Raw genomic sequence first — 23,114 nt, forward strand, 5'->3', positions numbered from 1 at the left:
ACATTTCTTACTATTTCACATCCATTTTATTTAAATAAATGGATTGATAAGAGCAGGGAACAGCTGTTGCTGATTCTACTTAGTCATCTTTATCTTCCTTTCTCAGCCCTAGCTGTTGCAGAAAAGAGCTGAAGAAAACTGATTTTGGAAGACAAAGAAGAGTCTTCCCTTGAAATAACTAAGTAATATAACATCTAATGAAGAAAGTTGGGAACCTGTTTGCTGAGTACTACATAGTTGCTGTAGTTATTTTAATTAGTTATTTCAGTTGTATATATATATATTTATATATAAGCATAAGTTTTAGCATAATTAATATAATAATTGCCTTTTCTCTATGATATCTCAGCCTGTGAGTCCTTTTCTGCATTACCTAAAATAGTTCATAGCCAGACATTATTTTTCAGAATGATGTCAAAAGCATACTTTTTGTGAAGTCATATTATGATCTATCCAATTTTATTTGGATTTATTTTGATTCATTAAATATATTGATCGGCCTGTAATCCTTGTTTGGGGAGCCAAAAAGTTTTTAATTTTTTTCTTTTTAATAAGAATAGGGTTAGTGTGAGAAAATAAATTTTTCATATGATAGGAGATTACTTTTTCACCAAAGTTTATTAGATTTATAGACTGGGGAAAAAAGATGACTGTACAAGAGATGGTAACAAAATAAATGTATAGATTTAATTACATAATCAGTAAATATGGATTTTAGCTGACAAGAAAGACATTTCTTAGTGTAATTTCTGTTCTCTGAAACAGGGTTTCTCCTCAGTCTCATCTTCCCCCACTTAGGGTAGCTGTATGCTCACTTCTTTCAATTCTCATCATGCTGTTTTTGATAACATTCCACCTCCTGTATAGAGGGACTGCTATTATCTACAGTACATGAGTGCAATTTTATATTTCTCTCTTTGTCCTTCTTCTGTCTTGTTTACAGGGGAACATTAAGCTGGGTCTATGAAAATAAGTTCTATCAATGAAAAATATGCATGTTTTAGACTCGTTAACCGACAGTGATTTTTAGACATCCATAATATTTTATTTATTTATTTATTGCAAAATAAAAGTAGACTCGCTAATTCTTATCTGGGATTCTAAATGAACAGGTCTGGTTACAGGTTATTAACTACTTTCAAGAAAATTAAAATGGATTACTTTTTATGGTCAGTCTTTTGCCTTCTGTTGGAACTACTGAGACTTGAAAACATATTCCTTGACTTGGGATTGTATTAAGATATGACTTTGAAACCCAGCATGCCTTTATTGGAGACTACTCTGGACAGATTACTTTGTTGAAGTTAGAACAGAGCACGAGTTCAGTGATCACAACTCTCAAGGGTCATGAAGGTAACTTGTTTTTCAATTGAATGAGGCTCAAATCTTTCTTTTTTACATAAAATGAAATACTAGAGATGCAACTTGATCCTTAATGTTGGAGTGAGATATCCGCTATACTCTCTCAGTCAAATTATTGCCTCAGCTTGGAATTTTGTTTAAGTTAATGGAGGCTGATTAAAAAAAAAAGTATTTGGCAGTCATAACCCCTATATCCAGTACATTTGGTATAGGTTTGGATCAACTGTCGCATTCGGTCCATAATATGCATTCTAATATTCAAGAAAGATTATCAAAAGATGAATAATGGTGGCCATAGTTTCTCCATCTAATATGTGGATGGCATAGCTCATGCTGATCAAGGCAGTTGCGTCTTTATAATATCAAATGTTCATTCCAAATGGGTTAAATATCATTCCAGTACTTAAACATGAAAGTTTATAAAACTCTTTAAAAACTGCAGTATTTCCTCATAGTAATTATTAAAATTGTTAGTTCTAGTGGGCCGCCATGAGGAAATATAGCTTGAAATTTTAATTAAATATTTATGTTAATGTTTGATAAGTTTTTTAAAAAATATTTTAAAAGCAATAAAATAAATCTAACCAAGTCTAAAATGAGTGTTTTATTGAACAACATCAGTAAAATCCTAATATACATAAACACTTTGATATTAAAATGTTTTACATGTTTGCATAAAACAAACCAATGAAATAGATCTCCTGTTTTAGGCATACAATCTTGAGTCTTTAAAAATGTCTTACTAGATTTTATGCACTTGTTTTTCAATTTAGGCAATTAATTTTGAATTACAACTTTGAAATGAATTTTCTTTCAAATGATGGCAAATATAAGTATGCCAGAATAATGTTTCAGGATCCAACCCGAGTCGGTCATTGGGACCAGAGATTTAAGTCTTCCAACTTTCGGACTCATGCTAGACCCCATCTTCTGGTAACTTCTCTCTACGAGAAGAGTTGAGAGAAATTACCAAAACAGTAAAGGGAAGTTCCTTGACGATAGGCTCCAGCATGAATCCGAATGCTCAGAAGACTAAACCTCTGGTTCTAGTGACCAACTCACATTGGATCCTTTTTAGATACCATTGTGTCTACTTTTTAATGTGTTTATCCTATATTATTTTTATCCAGTAATTGTTAAAACAAATTCTTCAAATACATTTCTTAAATGTTGAATAATATTTTGATTACCTTTCACCCTTTGGATATCCTTCTAAACTTGAGACATGGACTATTTCACTTCATATCTGTCAAGACTACTCAAATTACATTATTCATTATTATTTTTTGCCATTAATATTCTAAAATTCATCCTGAATGTGCTTGCAACTTTGAATGTATTGTATCTTATTTCCCCTTTATCACCCATTTTCTGATCTTCAATACATTTAGCACATACTATCATTTTTAGTAGCATTTCACGCTACTAAATTTCAGGCAATTTCAAACACTCTTTTAAAACGTGGCAAAACTTTGACATGAAGGTAATGACCTCTTGGTTCTTACCAAGATGCCACTGTGTCTTGACCAATTTTTACAAGCAATCCTATGTTAGCAGTAATGAAGCCTGCATGTAATAAATGGATAAATGATGGAGATAGATCTGAATCCAGTTGCTGTCATATTACCATTATCATTTAAACTGAAACAGAATACCAAACTCATTTCTAATATTGATGTTCTCATACAAATCAAATTCAGGAAGAGATTCAACTAAGAAATTCTTTTAGAGGCAGCATAATCCCAACCAGAACTGGTCACATGTTCATTGGCTTTCTACCTACAGTACTATTATCATGCCTGAATTAAATTTAACTTTCCTAAAATTGTCTATATTTTTTCATTAGCTTCCCTGAATGTAGTAGGTAGAAACAATATTAGATGTTTATTCCCATACGGATGACACTGTAACTAAGCCTGCTATGTGATTTCATCCATTGCAAATCCATAGTAAAAACACACAACCTATGAACTTCCATCTTCTTTGTAAAGACAATGTTTTTCTTTATATAATTCATTACCATGTTATTGATCCAAGACATCTGATTGCTTATCTCATATAAAAAAGATTATTCATATGTAATTGAAAAACATTGTTTTTTCCTCAAAAACAATTCCCATATTAATTTTTATTCAGTTAACTCCATTTTATCTTTGCTAACCTAACTAAGCTTCCTCTTGCAGCTCTCTACATTTTTTTAAAATCCTTGCTAACCCACTTAGGAGTGTCCATCCAATTACGGTTTATTTTCTAACGATGTTTGTCTCTATGTGTATGTAAATCCAGCCTTAGAATATTTACTTATGTTTCCCACAATCAGAGACTTGTATCTTTCAACCATTAACTTATCAGTCTGTGGTGACTTTCTTTTATAAGTTGTACATTTTAGTGGGGTAGCAAAGTTTTCCTTGAAGCTGCAGTTCTAAGATGCAAGTAGAGCCCAGTGCCTTTATGCAATTGTTCATCCAGAAATGAACAATTCCAGAAAGGAAAAAAAAAAGTTTAATGACATGAAAGATCCTTACAGGGGCTATGCGAGCTGGAGTTAAGAAATCACATGATTCTAAGTAATGTTGGGAGGTATATGATTATTAATACAACCGCTCAAAAATTTACAAAACTAAATTTATAACAGGAATATTAATATTCTACCAGAAATATAAACCATATTTGAACTGTACATTTCAAATGTTCATTTGAAATAAAATGTTTAATTAAAAAGTTAAATGTACAAAGAAAGCCAAGACTGTTTTCCATTAATTCAGAGTATAGAACACAAAATAATGGTTTACATTACGGGAAGGCAAATTTTGGTTGAATGTCAGAAAAAATGCATTTACAGTAGGAGCAGTTTGAGGACAGAATTACCTGTTAGGAGAAGTGGTGGGATATATTCAAATGAAGCTAGATAGCATCTGTCTAGGATTCTTTACTTTGTATTCCTGCAATGAATGTTACATCTCTTCCAGTTAATTATCAGTTCATTCAAACTATTCTTGTGTTTGAACTATATAAACACTAGATGTCAGACTTTCAAGAGTTGAGTCTCAGCCAGTTTTCATGATAACTGATGTATTAATTTCCTATGTCAGCTAGTCAGCAGTTTCAGCATTGAATTCACCCAATTTTTACTGTATTATTAAATCCTAAATAAAGAGATTTGCTAATTTCTGGAGAATATTATTAAGACTATCACATAACAGAGGAAGAGATTTATAAAGGATTCAGAAAATCTTCGGCATTCTTAAAAGGATTTCTTCCTTATCTCTCCTTTAACATCCTTTCTATTGTTTTCTTTTGTTCATCTAATGTTAATCATTTTTATCAGATTTTTATTGCCACACACTGACATGTATCTTCTTAAGACAGTTAACTTTTTCTGCTCAGGTGGGTTGAAGCCACCACTTAGTACACAGAGGTTGCAGAAGACTTGACTAAGGCAATCTACCGGTAAAATGCTATTCAGACACAGCTTCTGGTGTCAAATGTTGGGGCACAACTATCCCATTCTGTGTTGCTGCACCAACTGCTTTTCCTCTAAAGAATTGACAGTGCTTTATTTGTAGTTTCCAGGTGCACTTATGTCCAGGCCCTTATTTCAGTTAAACTCTAGATGTGCAAACCAAAATCATATAATAATTTTCAAAATCCCTGGTATCTATTATATATTTTTTGAGTTGAGAGTCATGTGGAATGCTAGCATAACCACTAATATAGCTTTAACATCATCATTTAGAAAATGTAAATGCTCCCTTAATATAAGAAATCCTCTTCCCAGTTTCTGAGTTTTCCCATATACTGTATATCATAATGCTTTTATAGATGAATATACTTTTAATTGGCTTATAGACACCCAGTTTGGTTAAAATGTATTAATTGAAACGTTTGTTTGTGTGTTTGTTTTCCCCCCCATAAGGTATAAGATAGTTTATATGAGTCTCTAGTTATTAATTCTCATAACAATTCTGTAGAATCGATTAGAGCAAATTGAAATGTCTTCTGAATGAGTTCATTCTAAATCGGATAATTTAATTAACACTAAGGATTTTAATGTTGAGTTTTCTTTATTTTAATTTGGCTCTTTAACCAACACAGCACTTGGTTCATTGTCTAACATTAAAAAAAAGATAGGGGAAGGAATGAAGCTTTGATAAGGTAAGCATTGATCTTGCATATGAAGACACACTTCAACTTCTACAATTTCAATCAGTTGAAATGGATTGAGAGAAACTGTACCTTTGTGAGGTCTCCTCCTGTATTTTAGTTGGGGGGGTGGGTGTTGGATATGCATGTTGCCACAAATGAGCATTTCTGAAAGTCTATAATATTAAAAACATTCTATAATGTTTTTAACTATAGAATTTTCAGTAATTCTCATTTTACCAGGAAGTAAACAATTTTTCCCATGACTATCTTTACTTTGTAATTCAAAGGTACTAAAATAGCTTAAGTTTAGCAGCTGAAGAAGATTGAGATCTCTGTTTTCTGAGAAGAATTCATTTTAAAAATGTCCCCAAGGTAAAAATACAATTTCAACGTAGACCATTTTTTTTAATCAGGAGGAGAAAAAAAATTATCCACTTTGTGGTCTATCACATTTTCCTTTCAGCTGTTTCATTTTGCTACGATAAAAGTGTCCCTTTAAAAGACAGATTGCCAAAGGATTTCTGTTTTTATAAGTTCATCCAGCAAGTGTACATTGTCAACATTTTACCCTTCGCCTCTCTCCACCCTCACCCCATATGTATATAGGAAGTATTTCTTCTTTGTGGTGGGATCCTGTTCAGCGATTACTCTTCTCCGGAGCATCTGATAACAGCATAATTATGTGGGACATTGGTGGAAGAAGAGGTCGGACCCTGCTTCTTCAAGGTCATCAGTATGTAGCAATTTTGTTTCCTAGCGTATTGATTCTGATTAGCCTTGAGTGTTAGTCATATAGGGATAAAGGGTTTTATTTGGTTCTCTTTTCTGTCAGCCACAAATCAACTAAGAATTGTGTATAGTGCTGTTTCTAAATATGCTATTGTAGTATGCTGTTTTGAAATCTTCAAAAGCCCATGAAGTTTGAGATAAAGATTTGAAATCTGATGCTTTTAGATCCTTCTGTTTGTTTCTCAATTTTATCTAGTTGTATCTTACACCTTAATGCAGACACGTAGCCTGCTGATAGAAAAGCATGAGAGATATGCAGATAAGTTGCAGTGATCCAGAAGATTGCAGTAGATTTTTTCTGCAATTAAGACATTTGCTGGTAGATGATACGTGACAAAGACTTTTTATTATTTGTTAATTTCCCAAGTGTCAGTAGAGGTTCTTGCTTCATTAGACTCTTCTATCATTAAGGAACAGTGGAGTGCTCCCCCAAGAGACTAAATTTTGGAATTCTGTTTATGCAAAACCCTTCTTTTACAAAACACATTATCACCATATATTAAATACTTCATTTTTGCAAATGTAACAGTACATTAACAAACATTTAAGATATGCATCCACTTAATATTTTTCCTCATGTATGAATAAACCTCATCTCCATTAAACAGCAGGAAAAATAATGATTCTGTCTTGCTGAGAAAGGCAAAAATATTAAAAGATCAAAATACTTTATCAAAAATTGCAGAATTTGAGCCAATATTTGCTTCACTGGATCAGTAAAATAATTCAGCAGCTGAAATATGCACCAAGAGTTACAAAAATGTATTCCTCAAAATCTATTCTGTCCTTTACTACCTGTTTATAGTTAGCCCTTAAATATCTGGAAAGATGACAGCAATACCATTTTTAAACTGGCTTTTTCCAAGTATGTTAGACTACACTTTCCATAACTCTTGACCGTTTTGACTGGGGATCCCGGAGTTTATAGTCTGCTATTTTGGGTAGCAATATGTTTGGAAAGACAGTTGTACATGTAAAGCTACAATCCATGCAATATAAAACTGACATTCAGGTATTATATGCAAATTAATAACAATATTTTAAAAAACCATGGTAGTTTGAAAATGTTCTTAGCAAATATCCTCTCCCCCCAAACCCCACAAGATTTGAATGGTTTCAAGTCAAACATACAAAATATGAATATTTAATAAATTATCTAGATAATTATTTTGTTTTTTTACAGTGACAAGGTGCAGGCCCTCTGTTACATCCAGCTCACACGACAACTGGTTTCTTGTTCAGCAGATGGAGGGATCACAGTCTGGAATATGGATATTAGTAGAGAAGAGGTAGGAACAAAACTAAACATTGTTATTTGTTTATATCAAAAGGACAGATGAAAAGCTAATGTCTACTAATTATAACAGTCCTATATTCTGTTAGCTCACAACTAATTAATCAAATTTAGCAATTAAACAGGAGAGCATACTGTAGTGATATTTTGGAAAATAAAGTGGGAATGAGGCAAAAGACTGAAGTATAGTGTCCTTTGGAATTGGAATCACCTTGTCCTAGTTGCCAGATCATTGCCTTTTAAGAAGCTTTTACGTTTAACAAACATTTTAAATTTAAAGATAAAAGATAAAATTGAGATCGTAATGAAGTATAACATCGACATATCTCTTAGTACCTCAAATATCTAGCATGTAGGTCAATACGTAGATTGTGTATTGTAAGAAATAAAATGTACAATCCTACATATTTGTTATCTTCCCATTAATAGAAACATTTGAGAAATGTTGGTATCTGGAAATAACCTTGATTTTCTATATTAAATAAAGATTTAATCAAGAAAAAATATTAAAAGTTGCAGTGCCCTCACATTAGCCTCCAAGGCCAGAATAGTAGTGAAGATGCTGTTACAGTGAGACCACCATCGTATTAGTATATGGTAACCAAAAATTGGAAGGAACCTTATTTCAGACTAGCATATTTTATTCAAATTAATTCCCTTAAAAGCATTGTCTATATTTGATGAAATTCCTGGAATCTTACATCTTTGAATAAAATTAGTTAGATTATCAGGCATTTAAAAATACTTGCTGGCTGCACCTATAATTTCAATTGTTCAGCCCTTTTGACCAAGGCAGTTGTTAATTGATTAAATAACACTGATGGTACTTCAGAATGAGAACAAGTCATATGTAATGTCAAATTATCAGTGAAAGTAGAAGGCATAATGGTTTGGTTGCAGAAAACCTCAGCTTTTCAGTTACCCAGTACTTTTTCTTAATCATCCAAACCCTGAAAAATACAAAAGCCCTTAACCCCCTACAGGAAGTTAATTGTTGAAGTGTAGCAAAAGCATATTTCTCATTAATGTGGTGAAGTGAAAACTGCGTCATAACAAGTTAAGTGTAGGAGGCATCTGAGAGGCAGCTTTAGTGACCTCATGTGCACCATTTAAGGCTATATTCCTCTAATTAGATCTGAGAGGAAGCAAATTTTATAAAGCACTCTGAGTTTCAAGGACACTGCTGTAATAGCCTTTATCTGTGAACTGTACGTTTTATCTATTTCTAATTGTGTCTAAATAAAAAAGGTGTACTTTAATTCCATTTACATTTTTAAAGCCAGGGAGTTCTTTTTTATTTTTTTCAGAATTACATATTTAAGTATTTCTCTCAACTCTTGTTTCCAGGCCCCACAGTGGTTAGAAAGTGATTCTTGTCAGAAATGTGAACAGCCATTTTTCTGGAATATAAAGCAGATGTGGGATACAAAGACTCTTGGTCTGAGGCAGGTAAGAAGCCAGCTGTGTTTTATTTCTAACTGAAAGCTAAAGAAGTTAATAATTAGAATGTATCTTTTTGAAATAGTTCTTGACTCCCATGCATACTTCCTTCTCATCTTTCATGGCCTTTCAGAGCAACATAGTTCTTCTGGATTTTAAGTTAACCTTTCTCCAACCTAGAATTCACCAAATGTATTCAGAATTCCCAACAGGTAGGGCTTCATCATGCTAGTGAAAGCACTAAAAATTATACTCAGGAATATAATAAATTTATTTATGCATCTGAGCACAAATTAGTGGTCTGCATTAGATTTATCTAGATTAGGTTATGTACAAATCTATAATGTTCATTGCGTATTAACTGAGATTTTTATCTGGGATAGATTTAGCTTGCTGTCTTTAGGAGATTAACCAGGATAGGCCTACCGAGATAGTAGAGAAAGTTCACTGACTCCACATTTGAACTCATTTGGCTGAAAACATGAAAATTTTATTGCTTCCTCTTTAATATTTGGCTTATTTTGAAATATATTTCTGATTGCTTCTCATTTTCATTTCCATTATCCAGCATCACTGTAGGAAATGTGGTCAAGCAGTATGTGGCAAATGCAGCACGAAACGCTCCAGCTATCCCATAATGGGCTTTGAATTCCAAGTCCGGGTTTGTGACTCTTGTTTTGAGTCTATCAAAGATGAAGAGTGAGTACTATAGCTTAGAAGACTATGACTTACTGCCCTTTAGTTTTAAGTCTGAGATTTGAGGCCAAAATAGTACATATGTTAGATAAGAACTATAGATATATCCTTCCTTTCATAAGGGTTTTTTTTTATTCGTTTTCTTTAAAGTTAACATATTTAGGAAATAAAATTGGTTGCACAGTTATGTTTTACTATCTGCTAGTGCATTTCTAGTAATATATCCAATATTATTATAATACAACAAAGGAAAAATAGATTTTCTTAATTTCTTTCTAAGAACTATTATTTATTTGTAAACATAGTCCTAGAGAAATAACCGTACGCCAAATATACTATAGAAAGAGTCAACTCCATTCACAATTTCTGATCCAAAGCTGTTTGTAATAATAAAAGCCAGGTTTTAATGGCTTTCTAGACAGTTAATAGGAAGACAACCAGTTATAACAAGGAGATGGATGGGGTGGTTTCCCAAAGAATGGAAGATGTAATTGAAAAGCCTTGTCCCACAGTCTCTATAAATGAAAGTCCTTTGGGTTATAACCCATTCTCCCAGTTCTTACTGAACAGGCAAAAAACATTATGAATAGGTGATCTGAGGTTGTCTATGTCCCAAACCATGTAACAGCTTATAAATAACAACCAGCAGCTCAAACTGCTTTCAGTTCATTAATCAATTCAAATTCTGTAGAAAAATGAAGAAGTGGCTTTTTTTCTAGAAAAAGGCAGCTGATCCAATTAGATCTTAGTTTCTAGGGACAGATCCAAAATTTGACAATATATCAAATCTAATGCAGGGATTGTTAGAAACAAAATTTGTATTTTAAAAAGTAATTTCTGTCATTTCCTTTCAGCAAAAGTGAAGGGTGAGAAATTTATCAAATTCATATCATAAAATGATAATTTCTACTTCACTGAGTTTCAAATGTTTAATCTTCATCATTATTTTGAAGTTATATGTACATATTTTTCAGAATTCCATTAATTGCATTGAAGTTTGCTTTGGATGAACATACATAAATCCAAACTATTGTTCTTTCCATTTTTACAAAGGTGTTTTACCATTTAAATAGCTGTTTTGCAGTAGTACTGTGTTTTCCCAAAAATACGACAGGGTCTTATTTTCTTTTTACCTACAAAATATGGCTTGGGCTTTATTAAGGGGGGAGGGTTTATTGTTTTGGGGTTGCTGGGCGGCTGCTCTCTTGCGAGCGGGCTCCCAAAGAGCCAGGCACAGCCTCATGGGTGAATGGTTGTGTTGTGCTGTCACAGCAGCACAACACAACAGCCATGAAGTGACCACGCTCATGAGCAGCCACCCGGCAAACCCCTTTGCAGCTGGGCACAGCGCCATTCACTGACCTAGGGATATCGCCAAGGCATGTGAGCGCCTGTTCTCCGCCTCCCGTGGCTTGGCTTCTTCCAAAGGCCAGTGAATGGCGCTCTGCACGGCTGGAGAGGGGGTGGGGTTGTGCGAGTGGCTGTTCCGCTTTGCTCACCCACCTCCCAGCCTCGTGATGAATGGCCCAGCTCTCATTATAGAGCCAGGACACCTCCTCCGCTGCCATCTCAGCCTGGCTTTTTTCGTGGCTTCCAACCTGAGTTTTTCGGCAGTAGCCGCTCTGGGCGCATGCTCTATGGTTGTGGGCCAGCTGCCTGCAGAGAGTACAACCATAGAGCATGCGCCCAGAGCAGCCACTGCCGAAAAACTCGGGTTGGAAGCTGCAGAAAAAGCCAGGCTGGGATGGTGGCGGAGGTGCCCTGGCTCCATAATGAAAGCTGGACACATATCGTGAGGCTGGGAGGTGGGTAAGCGAGAGCGGAACAGCCGCTCGCGCAACCCCACCCTCTCCAGCCGTGCAGAGCGCCATTCACTGGCATTTGGAAGGCGCCAAGCTGTGGGATACGGGCGGCGACGAACAGATGCTCACGTGGGTTGGCGATAACCCTAGGTCAGTGAATACCGAGGTGGCACAGTGGTTAGAGTGCAGTACTGCAGGCTACTTCAGCTGACTGCTAGTTCGGCAGTTCGGCAGTTCAAATCTCACCGACTTAGGGTTGACTCAGCCTTCCATCCTTCCGAGGTAGGTAAAATGAGGACCCGGATTGTTGTTGGGGGCAATATGCTGACTCTGTAAACCGCTTAGAGAGGGCTGAAAGCCCTATGAAGCGGTATATAAGTCTAACTGGAAACACGGTAGCTCAAAGAAAAAGGTAAAGGAATTCACCTTTCATTAAATGTAGTTCTTCCAGTACTTTTATTGTCACATACATTGCATTTTTTTTCAGTGTGAGTCTTACATTCCAGTCCAAATCAAAATTACAGCTTTCATTGTTTCAGTCTTGCTTTTTTATCCTTTCATGCGTTGAGGTATTTGTACTGATAAGACGTATTTGTATTGATAAAACAAGCATTTTCTATATCAGGAGGGAGATATTTTTCACAAGCTCTTTATAAATTATCTGTTAAAACCTCTTGCAAGCTTCTTTTTTTTCTGGCAAGTGTCTAATCTAGGAGGAAAATAGCAGAGAAGAAATAAATAGGGGACAGAGCAGAAAGAGAGAAATGATCCAGGTTCATGGCATCATTGAAATTGCAGAAGCACTCATTATAAATATCAGTTCCCAGATTATCATTTGTTAAATAAACAGATGATGAGTCAAGAAGCTTGGCGTGCTCATTCATCAGTCAAGATGTACGTGCTATTTACTTTGCCTTGACTATCCTAGGTGTAGTTCCAAATCCTTGAGCCCTTTAATGATTTCTCATGAAATCTACACCTAGTTTATATTTAGATATGACTTGCCATTCTTTCATGGCTGGTGGCTGTGTGCCTTGCTTCCAGCCTGTTAACTTTCAAGCTAGTGATTTGGGTCTAGAGTTTAATGTAGGTTTAATTAATTACTAGGCAAAATTATGATTTGTTTTTAACTTGTTTTAAAGTTAGGTTTGACTCTGGCAACTGTTTGGACATGTTCATGCAGTTTTTGTAGCAACATTTCATAATTGGTTTTCCATTGGCTTTTTTTCTACCTCTCTTTTTCCCCCTTCTGTACAATTATGTCTAATTCGCAGAGGTGGCCTGGACAGATCCCTGCAGTTCTTTTGGAAAGATTTTTCAGAAATGGTTTGTTATTACCTCAGACTGAAAGAAAGTGACTCGTTCAATGTCACCTGGCTGGCTTCATGCTAGCTTTAACCAAATAATTGGAAGCTCTAGAATCTCTAGTAATACTTTTGCTCATATCATCTTTGGCTAGCCAGCCAGGATATTGGATGGTAGTTTTTATACAGCAATGTTTTATTTTTATTTTTTTACAAATTACATAGAATGATCTAGGGTAGTGATGGTGAACCTTTTTGGCAGCGAGTGCCCAAACCAGAGTGCACATGTGCGTGGAGCGCCGAAAACCCGAAGACCAGTTGGCCAATGCGCATGCGCCCGCTGGCCAGCTGGTCTTCATGCACACCAGAGAGCCAGAAACCCGAAGACCAGGTGGCCGGCGCACGCATGTGCACCAGCCAGCTGGTTTCTGGCACTCCAGTATGCGCGAAGACTAGCTGGCTGACTCACATACACCCACTGGAAACTGGAAGAGCAGTTGGCGACAGATGCTTGTGCCCACAGAGAGGGGTCTGTGTGCCACAGGTTCGCCATCACGGATCGAGGAGAAAACTTATATGGCTACTAAAAACCAATCCTGACTTGATGGTATAAAATCAGTCAATCAATCAATCAATCAACATAGAAGCAAAGTCCTTGTGTTCTTCTTTGTTCTGGTGCACCATTATCAATCTGAGGGAGGAATCACTTAAAAACACTCTTGCTCTGTTTGTTCTATTTTTCATGTCTAATATTTCAGTTTCACTTCTGCATTCTGTTTCTTCAGCTGCCAACCTTCCTTTGGTCTATGTAGTAGTTGAACCTTAATTGCCCAAGTGAAACTGCTCTGTACAGACTTTCCCAAACACCAGTTTGAATTCCTTATTGAGTCATACTGTCTCAATACATGTTGCCTCATTGTCAGCCTATAAGTAAATAGCCTTGAGATGTCATTAAGTGGTCTGGTTTCTCCTTTGAGACAATACTCTATAGTTTACTTCCCCTTGAGCCAGTCATCTATAGTTTTAAATCAAATTCTGAAATGTTTTGTCACACATTATCTTGGAGGTAAGGTCATCGGACCTGTTATCATTATCAAGGGAAGTATGTTACGTGACAGTTGAATATGTATACCCGTTTCCCACTAAACAGCCTTCAGGCAAATTTTGTCTTCCATTGTTAGCTTTGCCATTTGCATTTTGTTCCCTGAGTTCCTTCATACCTGTTGCCTGTAATTTTCGACATAGTTTATGTCCAAAAAAGGAATGTTTTGCCACTTCCAAAGTAGTCTGATTTTTATTTTTACCGTTGATTGCAGATATCCTTGTTTTTCCTAATCACACTGCTTGGAAAATAATGTGGGTTGGTTTTTAAAGTATGTTTATATGTATGTATGTGTGTGTGCGCGCACACACACACACACATATATACGAATATAAACTGAGAAAAAAAAATTTAAAGTGCAGGAAAATTGAAAAGAAAAATTAAAAATATGGTAAATAAAAATAAAAGAAATATATAAAGAAATGACTCCCTCCTTTATCACAGCAAGTGTCAACAATTTTTATAACTCATCACCTTCTCATAAAATACAAGTGATCTCTTTTTCCCATTCTTCCCAGAAAATAATGAAGTTCGTTGAATTAGTATTATTTTGTATCAACTAATGGATGCATAAAATAATTCAGATATAGAAACCTTGCAGTAGTAGGAAAGTACCTCTTAAATTAAAGGTTAAAAACAGTGCTGGGAGGGGAGTATGTTAACTAACCATTTTTTTCTTGCAGTATGGAAAACACTATGCTTTCCTGTCATAACATTCTTAATTTGTTAGAATTTTAATATCTGTCCAATTTAAGCGAAGAACATACCCACTTTAATTCTTTCCCATTGCTTAGGGCATTTGCTGGATTAACTGTTCTCCCTTAGCAGAATATCGAATATCTATTTCCTAAAGCAGCAGGTCAGAAGCAGCCATTCCAGAAAAAACAGAAAAATCAGTGTTAATTAGATAGATCTTCTGTGTTTGCATTATAACTTATGATGTTTTAAATTAGTTCTTGCCACTGTGTGTGTATTTGTTTGTGTATGATTGTGCACAATATTGGAAATGTTGGAACAGAGTCTTCAGCAAATATAAATGGCATGGCATGTAGATTTGTTAGTATCTTAATGTTCGGATTTGATTGTTATTTTTCTAAAGCCTTTATTACATGCTTGCATAATTCAGATTCAACATGATCTTTAGTTAACTGGCTGCTTTTTCAAATATAATTATGAGGGAGCTGGGCAGTTTCTAAATTTGATGTATAGTAAAATAATTCAAATGATTACATTGGTCATATTTGCTTTTTATTTGCTTTTAAGAAGCCTTACTTTGTATAAGTGTTTTTATATTGCTGTCTTTTCCCCCTTGAATTAAATAGATCTGAAAGGTTGCTGTTACTTAAATTCACCTTTCTCTCTCTTCCAGTCGCACTTCTTTGGCAACTTTTCATGAAGGAAAACACAACATATGCTATATGTCCATGGATATTTCAAGAGGACTTATGGTGACATGTGGAAGTGATCGTGTAGTAAAGGTGAGCTATTATTTTGATAATTACATAAAATACATTTTAGTCATTTAGTCATTTATTTGACATTTATAGGCCGCCCTTTTCCCTGAGGGGACTCAGGGCGGCTTACAATTAATGGGAAGGGAGTGTAAGACAAAACACAAGAAAGAAAAAAAATGTGAATAAAAAAATAAACCGATAAAACACAACATTCATTCAGCATTCGGGTGGGGCGAGGTTCGGGTCTTATCCCCAGGCCTGACGGGATAGCCAGATCTTGAGGGCTGTGCGGAAGGTCTGGACGGTGGTGAGGGTACGAATCTCCACGGGGAGATCGTTCCAAAGCGTCGGAGCTGCAACTGAGAAGGCTCTCCTCCGCGTAGTCGCCAGTCGGCACTGACTGGCGGATGGAATTCGGAGGAGGCCTACTCTATGCGATCTGATGGGACGAAGGGAGGTAATTGGCAGAAGGCGGTCTCTCAGATAGTCAGATCCACTACCATGGAGGGCTTTGTGAATGGTGAGTAGCACCTTGAAGCGCACCCGGAGATCAACAGGTAGCCAGCGCAGCTCACGGAGGATCGGTGTTATGTGGGCGAACCGTGGTGAGCCCACGATCACTCGCGCGGCCGCATTCTGGACTAGCTGAAGTCGCCGGATGCTCTTCAAGGGCAGCCCCATGTAGAGCACATTGCAGTATTCCAGCCTAGAGATCATAAGGGCTCGAGTGACTGTTGTGAGGGCCTCCCGATTCAGGTAGGGCCGCAACTGGCGTACCAGGCGAACCTGGGCAAATGCCCCCCTGGTCACAGCTGACAAATGGTGGTCAAAAGTCAGCTGTGGGTCCAGGAGGACTCCCAAGTTGCGGACCCTGTCTAAGGGGTATAAATTTTGACCCCCCAGCCTGAGTGATGGAACATTAGCCAAATTGTTGGGAGGGAAGCACAACAGCCACTCGATCTTGTCCGGGTTGAGTACCAGTTTGTTAGCTCTCATCCAGTCCTTAACGGCCTCAAGACCCCGGTTCATCATGTCCACCGCTTCATTGAGTTGGCACAGGGAGGACAGATACAACTGTGTATCGTCCGCGTATTGATGGTATTTTATCCCGTGCCTCCGAATGATCTCGCCCAGCGGTTTCATGTATATGTTGAATAGTAGGGGGGATAAGACCGAGCCCTGCGGCACCCCATAAGTTAGGGGCCTCGGGGACGATCTCTGTCCCCCCACCAACACCAACTGCGACCTGTCCGAGAGGTAGGAGGAGAACCACTGCAAGACAGTGCCTCCCACTCCCACCTCCCGCAGTCGTCGCAGAAGGATACCATGGTCGATGGTATCGAAAGCTGCTGAGAGGTCAAGGAACATTTCATATTAGCTGTGCGTTATCGTCCTCCAGTGTTCTTTATCTTAATTTTTAAGAAGAACAAATCAAAGGAAGGAAAGAGGGAAAATAATCTTTATATTTAGGTTAGAAGGTTACCTATGTTCTCAAGTTGAAGCCAGGTTTATTTGGTCATTTCTAAATCCAACCACTTTCAGGCTACACACTGGAAGAAAACAATTGTAAAATCTCATTTTACAACATTTGTATAGATTAAGTACCGGTATATATTTGTATACATTAAGAATGCACTCATTGAGTGGCATGGTGGCCTAGACATGACGATACTTGCTCACACTCGGGATGCTGACAGTTCAATCCTAGGCAGCAACAGATGTTTCTTTATCAGGGTACAGAGTACATATGTACTGTTAACTCCACATAGGCATCAGGAAGGGCATCTAGCCAGTAAACATCAGGTCTATTCAGTTGCCACGAATCTATTCTGATAAAAGGATTTTCAGGGTCGTAAAAAGAAAAAGAATAATGCACTTTATTTGATTATTATAAATCAAATAAAATGTCTATTGTGATTCAATTCCATTAGAGTATTTTTTTTTGGGGGGGAGAGAAAATCCTAAGAAGCACAAAAGAGGAGCAAAACTGCTAGATCCAGAAACAGCAAGTAGCTATGCCAGGTTAAATAGGGAAGTTCAGGGATTGTTTGCATCATAACCAGTTACCCTTGACTAACCTGTTCTCTTTTAAATATTAATTTATTCATAATAACTTTCCTATCTGTCAAGATCATCATTCAAGTATATTGACTTTTCTGAAGTAACCTGTTTTCCCTTCTTAAAAATAATAATGAAGAGAAAAAAAGCCCCTATGATTTACTTCTAGTAGACTATGATGTATGGGGCCAATATGGATCCCAAACCTGAGCACCTTACTGACGTGGCAGAAAAATAACCACAGCAGTAGCAAAATAAACTCTGAACCTGAGTTTTGATCCTGTGATTTTCAGAATGTGTCCCTAAAAATCCTCAAAATCAATTTTAATAAAAATTAAAAAAGGAAACTGTTTCTGTTCGGCTTAAGGTAATCATATCAAAAGCCATTAATGTTATAAGGAGTAAAAATGCTAAACTCTCTAGACTCAAAAGGATTTACACAGCAACAATATAAGATCATGGGAAGAGCCCAAGGAAGTAGGGATCAGTAAATAATTTGGGAAATACCATAGTACAGTTAAATCAAGTTGAGAAAACTGAAATCAGGAATCTTAAAACCTAGCACAACTACAGCAAGTAAACATTTACCTGTCTTTAACCAAGTAACAATTCCACGAATCAGCAGTTTCTATCCCAACTTTATTTGTACTTCCTTTCTGTTTTCTGAAAATAACCAGATTTAATCTGAAAAAAAGGAAAATAATTTTCCTTCTCACTACCCAGGATGTATATTTATTTCTCCTGGAGCATTTTTCCCCCCTCACTTTCAATAGAACAGATACTTTTTTACATACATGGTTTGAAGACAAGCTCATTTTTCGTGAATGGGAACATGTTTCAGAAAAAAACGTTGATTGTCTGTTTTGAGAAATTTGCCAGGAAGAGGTTGGAAGGGACACTTGTGCTCTCAAAATCATAGTTGAATTAAATCTTTATTAAAAGAATAAAATGGAAGATAATGCAAGTTTATTGGGTTCCTAGAACCATTGCTTAGATATTACTTTAAAAAACAAGGAAGAAAGAAAATAAAACAAAAGCTTTAAATATTAACTAAATGTAGCAGCCTATGAATTTTATTGCTTATATATACTCTTAAAACAGTGCAGTAAAACATGGACTTTTGACTTTTTTTTGGTAGTAGGTGAATATGGTTGTTATATATTTTTTATAATATGAACTGCCTGCCTGCATTTGGTAAATGATATTAAATTTCTAATAATTAAAAGTCTTCCAAGCTTTTATAAATAGGGGAGGAAGTAGAGAAAGATTCATTCAAACACATCTTGTTGGCAATTGGGGAGGGACTGCATTTATGTGGCAGCATAGTGAAGCTGATGAGCATTAGTGATTCTCCTGTCTGCTGTCACCATCAATTTCATGGTGTTGGGGAATGTCAGGATTATAGATGGGCGGATTGTTCCATATTTTTCTCATTTACTCTATCTTCTTTCCCTATTTAGATATTTTATGAACATTGGGGGAAACAGAGCTGTTTTAAGACATAGCATTTTATGCTTTTATGCTATGAAACACCACATTTTCTACACAACCTGGGATTGAGATTTGAATTTATGTTCCACAATCAGAGTCAGTACAGATTGTCTTACAAATGAAGGCAAATACATGTATTCCAGGATAATGTTGCAGGATCCAATCTGAGTTGGATCCTGCAACTGGAATCAGAGGTTTAGTCTTCTAAGTTTTTGTACTTGTGGTGGAGCCCACATATTCTGGTAAGAGAAGTTCCCTGAGGATGGGCTCCAGCAAGAGTTTAAAAGCTCTGAAAATTAAACTTCTGGTCCCGGTGACCAACCCAGTTTGGATTCTGCAACAGATTGCATTTTTCTTTATTAATCATAGTTTGGCTATATACATTGCATATTGCATATTTGCTGAAATGTTCTATTTCCTATTTTATTCTACTATAATGTACTACCTCGACTCCCTTCTAGAAGTCTACACATGAGAGAAAGTAAGATTTAAAAGTTTCAAAGTGGCAAAGTTGCCTTGACTACACTTACATAATGTAGCTATCACCATGCAAATATATAATTAACATTTAGAAATTTTAAAAATGCTTCTTCAGGATGTGGATCATGTGTCTTTTTTTATATCTCATTTTTCAGATTTGGGACCTGACACCAGTAGTCGGTTGTAGCCTTGCAACTGGATATACTTCCCGTTGATCTGCCTTTTTCAGAATAGTATACTGTATGCATCAAATGGATATATTCCCTCTCATATCCCTGCCACACATGCCGGCCGCTTGACTTTGAGAATATCATTTTCCTAAGATGGACATTTTTGTTTTGTGGGACAGAATCCTTGTTTAGAGCTTATGAGGAATGATGGAAGGCACCAGATACAAGTTGATGGCCTGTGGAATGAACAATAGGAAGATTTACATAATATACAAAATATCCGGCCTAGGAAGACCACTCATAGCTTGATTTACTTGTAGCATTCAGTGTGCTTTCTCTGCTGAAATGATATTGTACTGTGGCTAAGGGTTAAAATGAGTACAGTATACTGTAGTGACAAAAAAACATGTTCAAAATAGCAGTAATGTATTCTTTGTAAACTGTCCCTGTAGACTAGTTTTGTCTTATGAATAGTCACTGTGAATAATGGTTCACAGACTTTGAATATAACTTTGCTAGCAGGAGGGGAAAAAATTCTTTCCCAGCAGCGTTGCAATAGGAGTGTTTTGGACTGTTTTGTTTCTCTGTTACATTTAATGTTGTTCCAGTTTTAAATTGTCTACTGAGGAGTGGGTGGGTAGATCCTTGGCAAAACACTAAAAGTGGTTTCAATAATGGCTGAAGCTAAATGAGGGATTGGAATCGTACTTTTTGTATGTAGTAAAATGGTACAGTTGAGACTTGGTGAAATGGACAGTAAAGGTTTGTTGAACAGAAGCCCAATTTGTGAGGTAAAGGTATCAAGTTTCTCTAAAGGCAGTTCCAAATCAGATTTTTAATTCAATTTCAGCAATAACTAGCATTGTACCAGAAAAGCTTGCATGTGGACTGCTGCAAGTACAAATGGTAGGAATAGGTAAATTTAATAAATAGATAAATAAGTAAATAAGTAAGTAAGTAAAATAATAGGGGGATGTGTACATTAAAATTTGTCATTACTTTTAAAAATGAAAGTACCTTGCTATAGTACAGAATTTTAAAGAGAAATTTCAGGTTGCTGCTCTTTTCATGTTGAAGGTTAAATTGTGTGACTAAACGTAGCTTTATAAAATCTGATGTAGAATCATCAACATCAATGAAGTTAAATAATTGCTAATTAAAACCGATGGGAAACATTCATTTCAAAGTGCTGCACAGATAAACTGTTCAAACTACCTTCCAATTAAAACAATTTTTTTGTATGCAAATAGTGTAATCAGACACTTTTTTAGGGGATATTTAAAAGTAAGTGAAGAAAAAATGACACTCCATCTTTCTCAAGGAAAGTTGTTTTAGATTAATCATGAAGCTATACCATCATGTTAAAATGTAAGCCTCAAAGAATCCTTTAAAAAAGTCTTCCTTAGGGCAATACATATGAGGAAGGGAATTATATAACCTGTGGATTATATAACCTGAGGGATCAGTGTTGGAAAGTCATAAAATGGGTATAATCAATGCTATTGTTATGGAATTATTGCTTCTAAACCTCTTATATGAAACTAATTTTCAGGGAGGAACAGAGATAAAAAAGAAAGGAAGAACCAAACATTTCAGCAATATCACTATAAAATAAGGTAAATCATTAAAAAAATGGTTTTGTTAGTGTGGTTAGAGTATTTACTTACCTGCCTTATTATGTTGTATAAAAAGGAGTTTAACTTGTTTGAGTTAAACCAGAATTAATAATTTCACCTCAGTGTCCTACCAACAATGAAACATACATCTGGGTTAAGAAAAGCATCACCTTACACAAAAGCATTTGTAGTTTTCCTCCCCAACCCTCTTAATATCCCCTTAAACTTGGGATAGCCTGCTGTCGCCAGAGAACAATATTCTCAGGTGTCAATATTTTTACATAGAGAAGGCCACCTACTGTTTTCACTTACTGTACAAATTGCACAAAAAATACCTTGAAAGATTTGGCAGGTCCACTCAAAATGATCCATCATTTTGCCAAATTTGTTCCAGGACTGAAGAATATTTTTCCTGGTTTGATATAGGTAGATAGCAAATATTATTAATATTAAAGTGGATGGTTCAAATAGATACACAAAGAAATGTTGGCAAAACACTATATTGTTTCTATATCCAATGTTGAAGTTCTTCTGATATATAGACCTGTAAAAACTCTACTGCTTGCTTTGGAAATAAAATGCTTTTGTGCGTTTAAGAATAAGAATAGAATAAGAATCATGTTGTACATGGTAACAAAATTGGTCCTGTACTTTAAGTGTGCAATCATTCAGATTTGACTTATTTACTATGTTTCTCCTCTCCCCCTCCCCGAATCCTTTCTTTATGGGGGAACCAGAAGGACTAATGTATTTTTGTCTGATGACCGTATTCTCGTGAAACATTGTATCTTTCATTATCTGAGAAACTGTTATTACTGTCCGTTCTCTTTTTTGTCTTAAAAAATGAAAAAAAAATATTTGACTATTATATAATAAAAATATTTCCTGTAAATTTTGCTTATTTATTTAGAAGCAACATTGGAGACTTTTCACTGTACAGTATGTGCATCATGTGTTCTAGCGAATGAGTAATGGAAAAAATTGAAATTGAATGGAAGAAATTCAGAAATTATAAAAATTTCCTAATTTAAGGAACTTGTGTTACTCTGGAATTTGGATGAGACTTGAAAGTTGTATGATTAAGCAATGGCAGAAATCAAGCCCTTCAAGCTATTGGCTGACATCTGGCATACTGGGATGTACTGGGATGCTAGGCAATAGGAATAGCAAGTATATGTATGCTGGAGGTTCCATATAACAATGAAAAAAAGGAGCTGATGAGGAAGAAAAATCTATAGGGGACATAATAAATGGCAGCCACAAAGGAGAACTTGGGAGACAAACAAATTGAAACGTGACAAGTCTAAAAGCACACAACCATTATAATAAACATTTGTTAGATTTATAAGATTACCAACCAGAGAGACAAAACAGCTAGATGATATTCCTTCAAACAGGGAATTTGCAATAGTTCTTCATTCCTATTTTTACCATACCTTCACAGTTTTCCTATCTACCCTAATCTGATCTCACAAGAACTTTGGAGGAATTGTCAAGTCCCCCTAAGGCTTTGTGAGACCATATGCAGTCCTGTGCTTAGACTGCATTCATCCTAATTTAAACTGACTCATTCTCTAAATGAACAGCTGAATAGGAGTAGGTGGGAGTTTTTATACAAATTGAAACAAGCATTTTCATTTGTTTTGGGATTAAATGGGACTATTTTCTTCCAGATAAAAATGGTTTGAGGAGAAGAAAGGGAAAAATGTAAAGAATATAAGTGACTGAAGGAAAGGCCCTGGGTAGATCAAGGCAGCTGTTCAGAGGGTAAGGTCTATTGGGCCTTTGATAGTGGCCCTATCCTTGGACTGCAAGACGATCAAACTGGTCAGTCATAGAGGAGATCAACCCTGACTGCTCTTTAGAAGGCCAGATCCTCAAGATGAAACTCAAGTACTTTGGCCACTTAA

General features: G+C 36.0%; 1 protein-coding gene across 1 annotated transcript in view; it reads left to right on the forward strand.

Moving 5' to 3' along the window:
- The window catches only part of WDFY1 (WD repeat and FYVE domain containing 1), a 32,220-nt gene extending 10,124 nt beyond the window's left edge, over positions 1 to 22,096 (forward strand). The window contains exons 6-12 of the mRNA XM_087725484.1: positions 1,241 to 1,353; positions 6,115 to 6,241; positions 7,481 to 7,586; positions 8,939 to 9,040; positions 9,600 to 9,730; positions 15,305 to 15,413; positions 19,574 to 22,096. Of these exons, the coding sequence (XP_087581610.1) occupies positions 1,241 to 1,353; positions 6,115 to 6,241; positions 7,481 to 7,586; positions 8,939 to 9,040; positions 9,600 to 9,730; positions 15,305 to 15,413; positions 19,574 to 19,633 (748 nt within the window). The 3' untranslated portion in view covers positions 19,634 to 22,096. The remainder of the gene's footprint in view (positions 1 to 1,240; positions 1,354 to 6,114; positions 6,242 to 7,480; positions 7,587 to 8,938; positions 9,041 to 9,599; positions 9,731 to 15,304; positions 15,414 to 19,573) is intronic.
- Positions 22,097 to 23,114: the final 1,018 nt, after the last annotated feature.

This window comes from Thamnophis sirtalis, unplaced genomic scaffold, assembly GCF_051295495.1.
Source record: "Thamnophis sirtalis isolate CommonGarterSnake01/CBP01778 unplaced genomic scaffold, rThaSir2_p1.2 scaffold_11, whole genome shotgun sequence".
In the NCBI taxonomy this organism is placed as follows: Eukaryota; Metazoa; Chordata; class Lepidosauria; order Squamata; family Natricidae; genus Thamnophis; species Thamnophis sirtalis.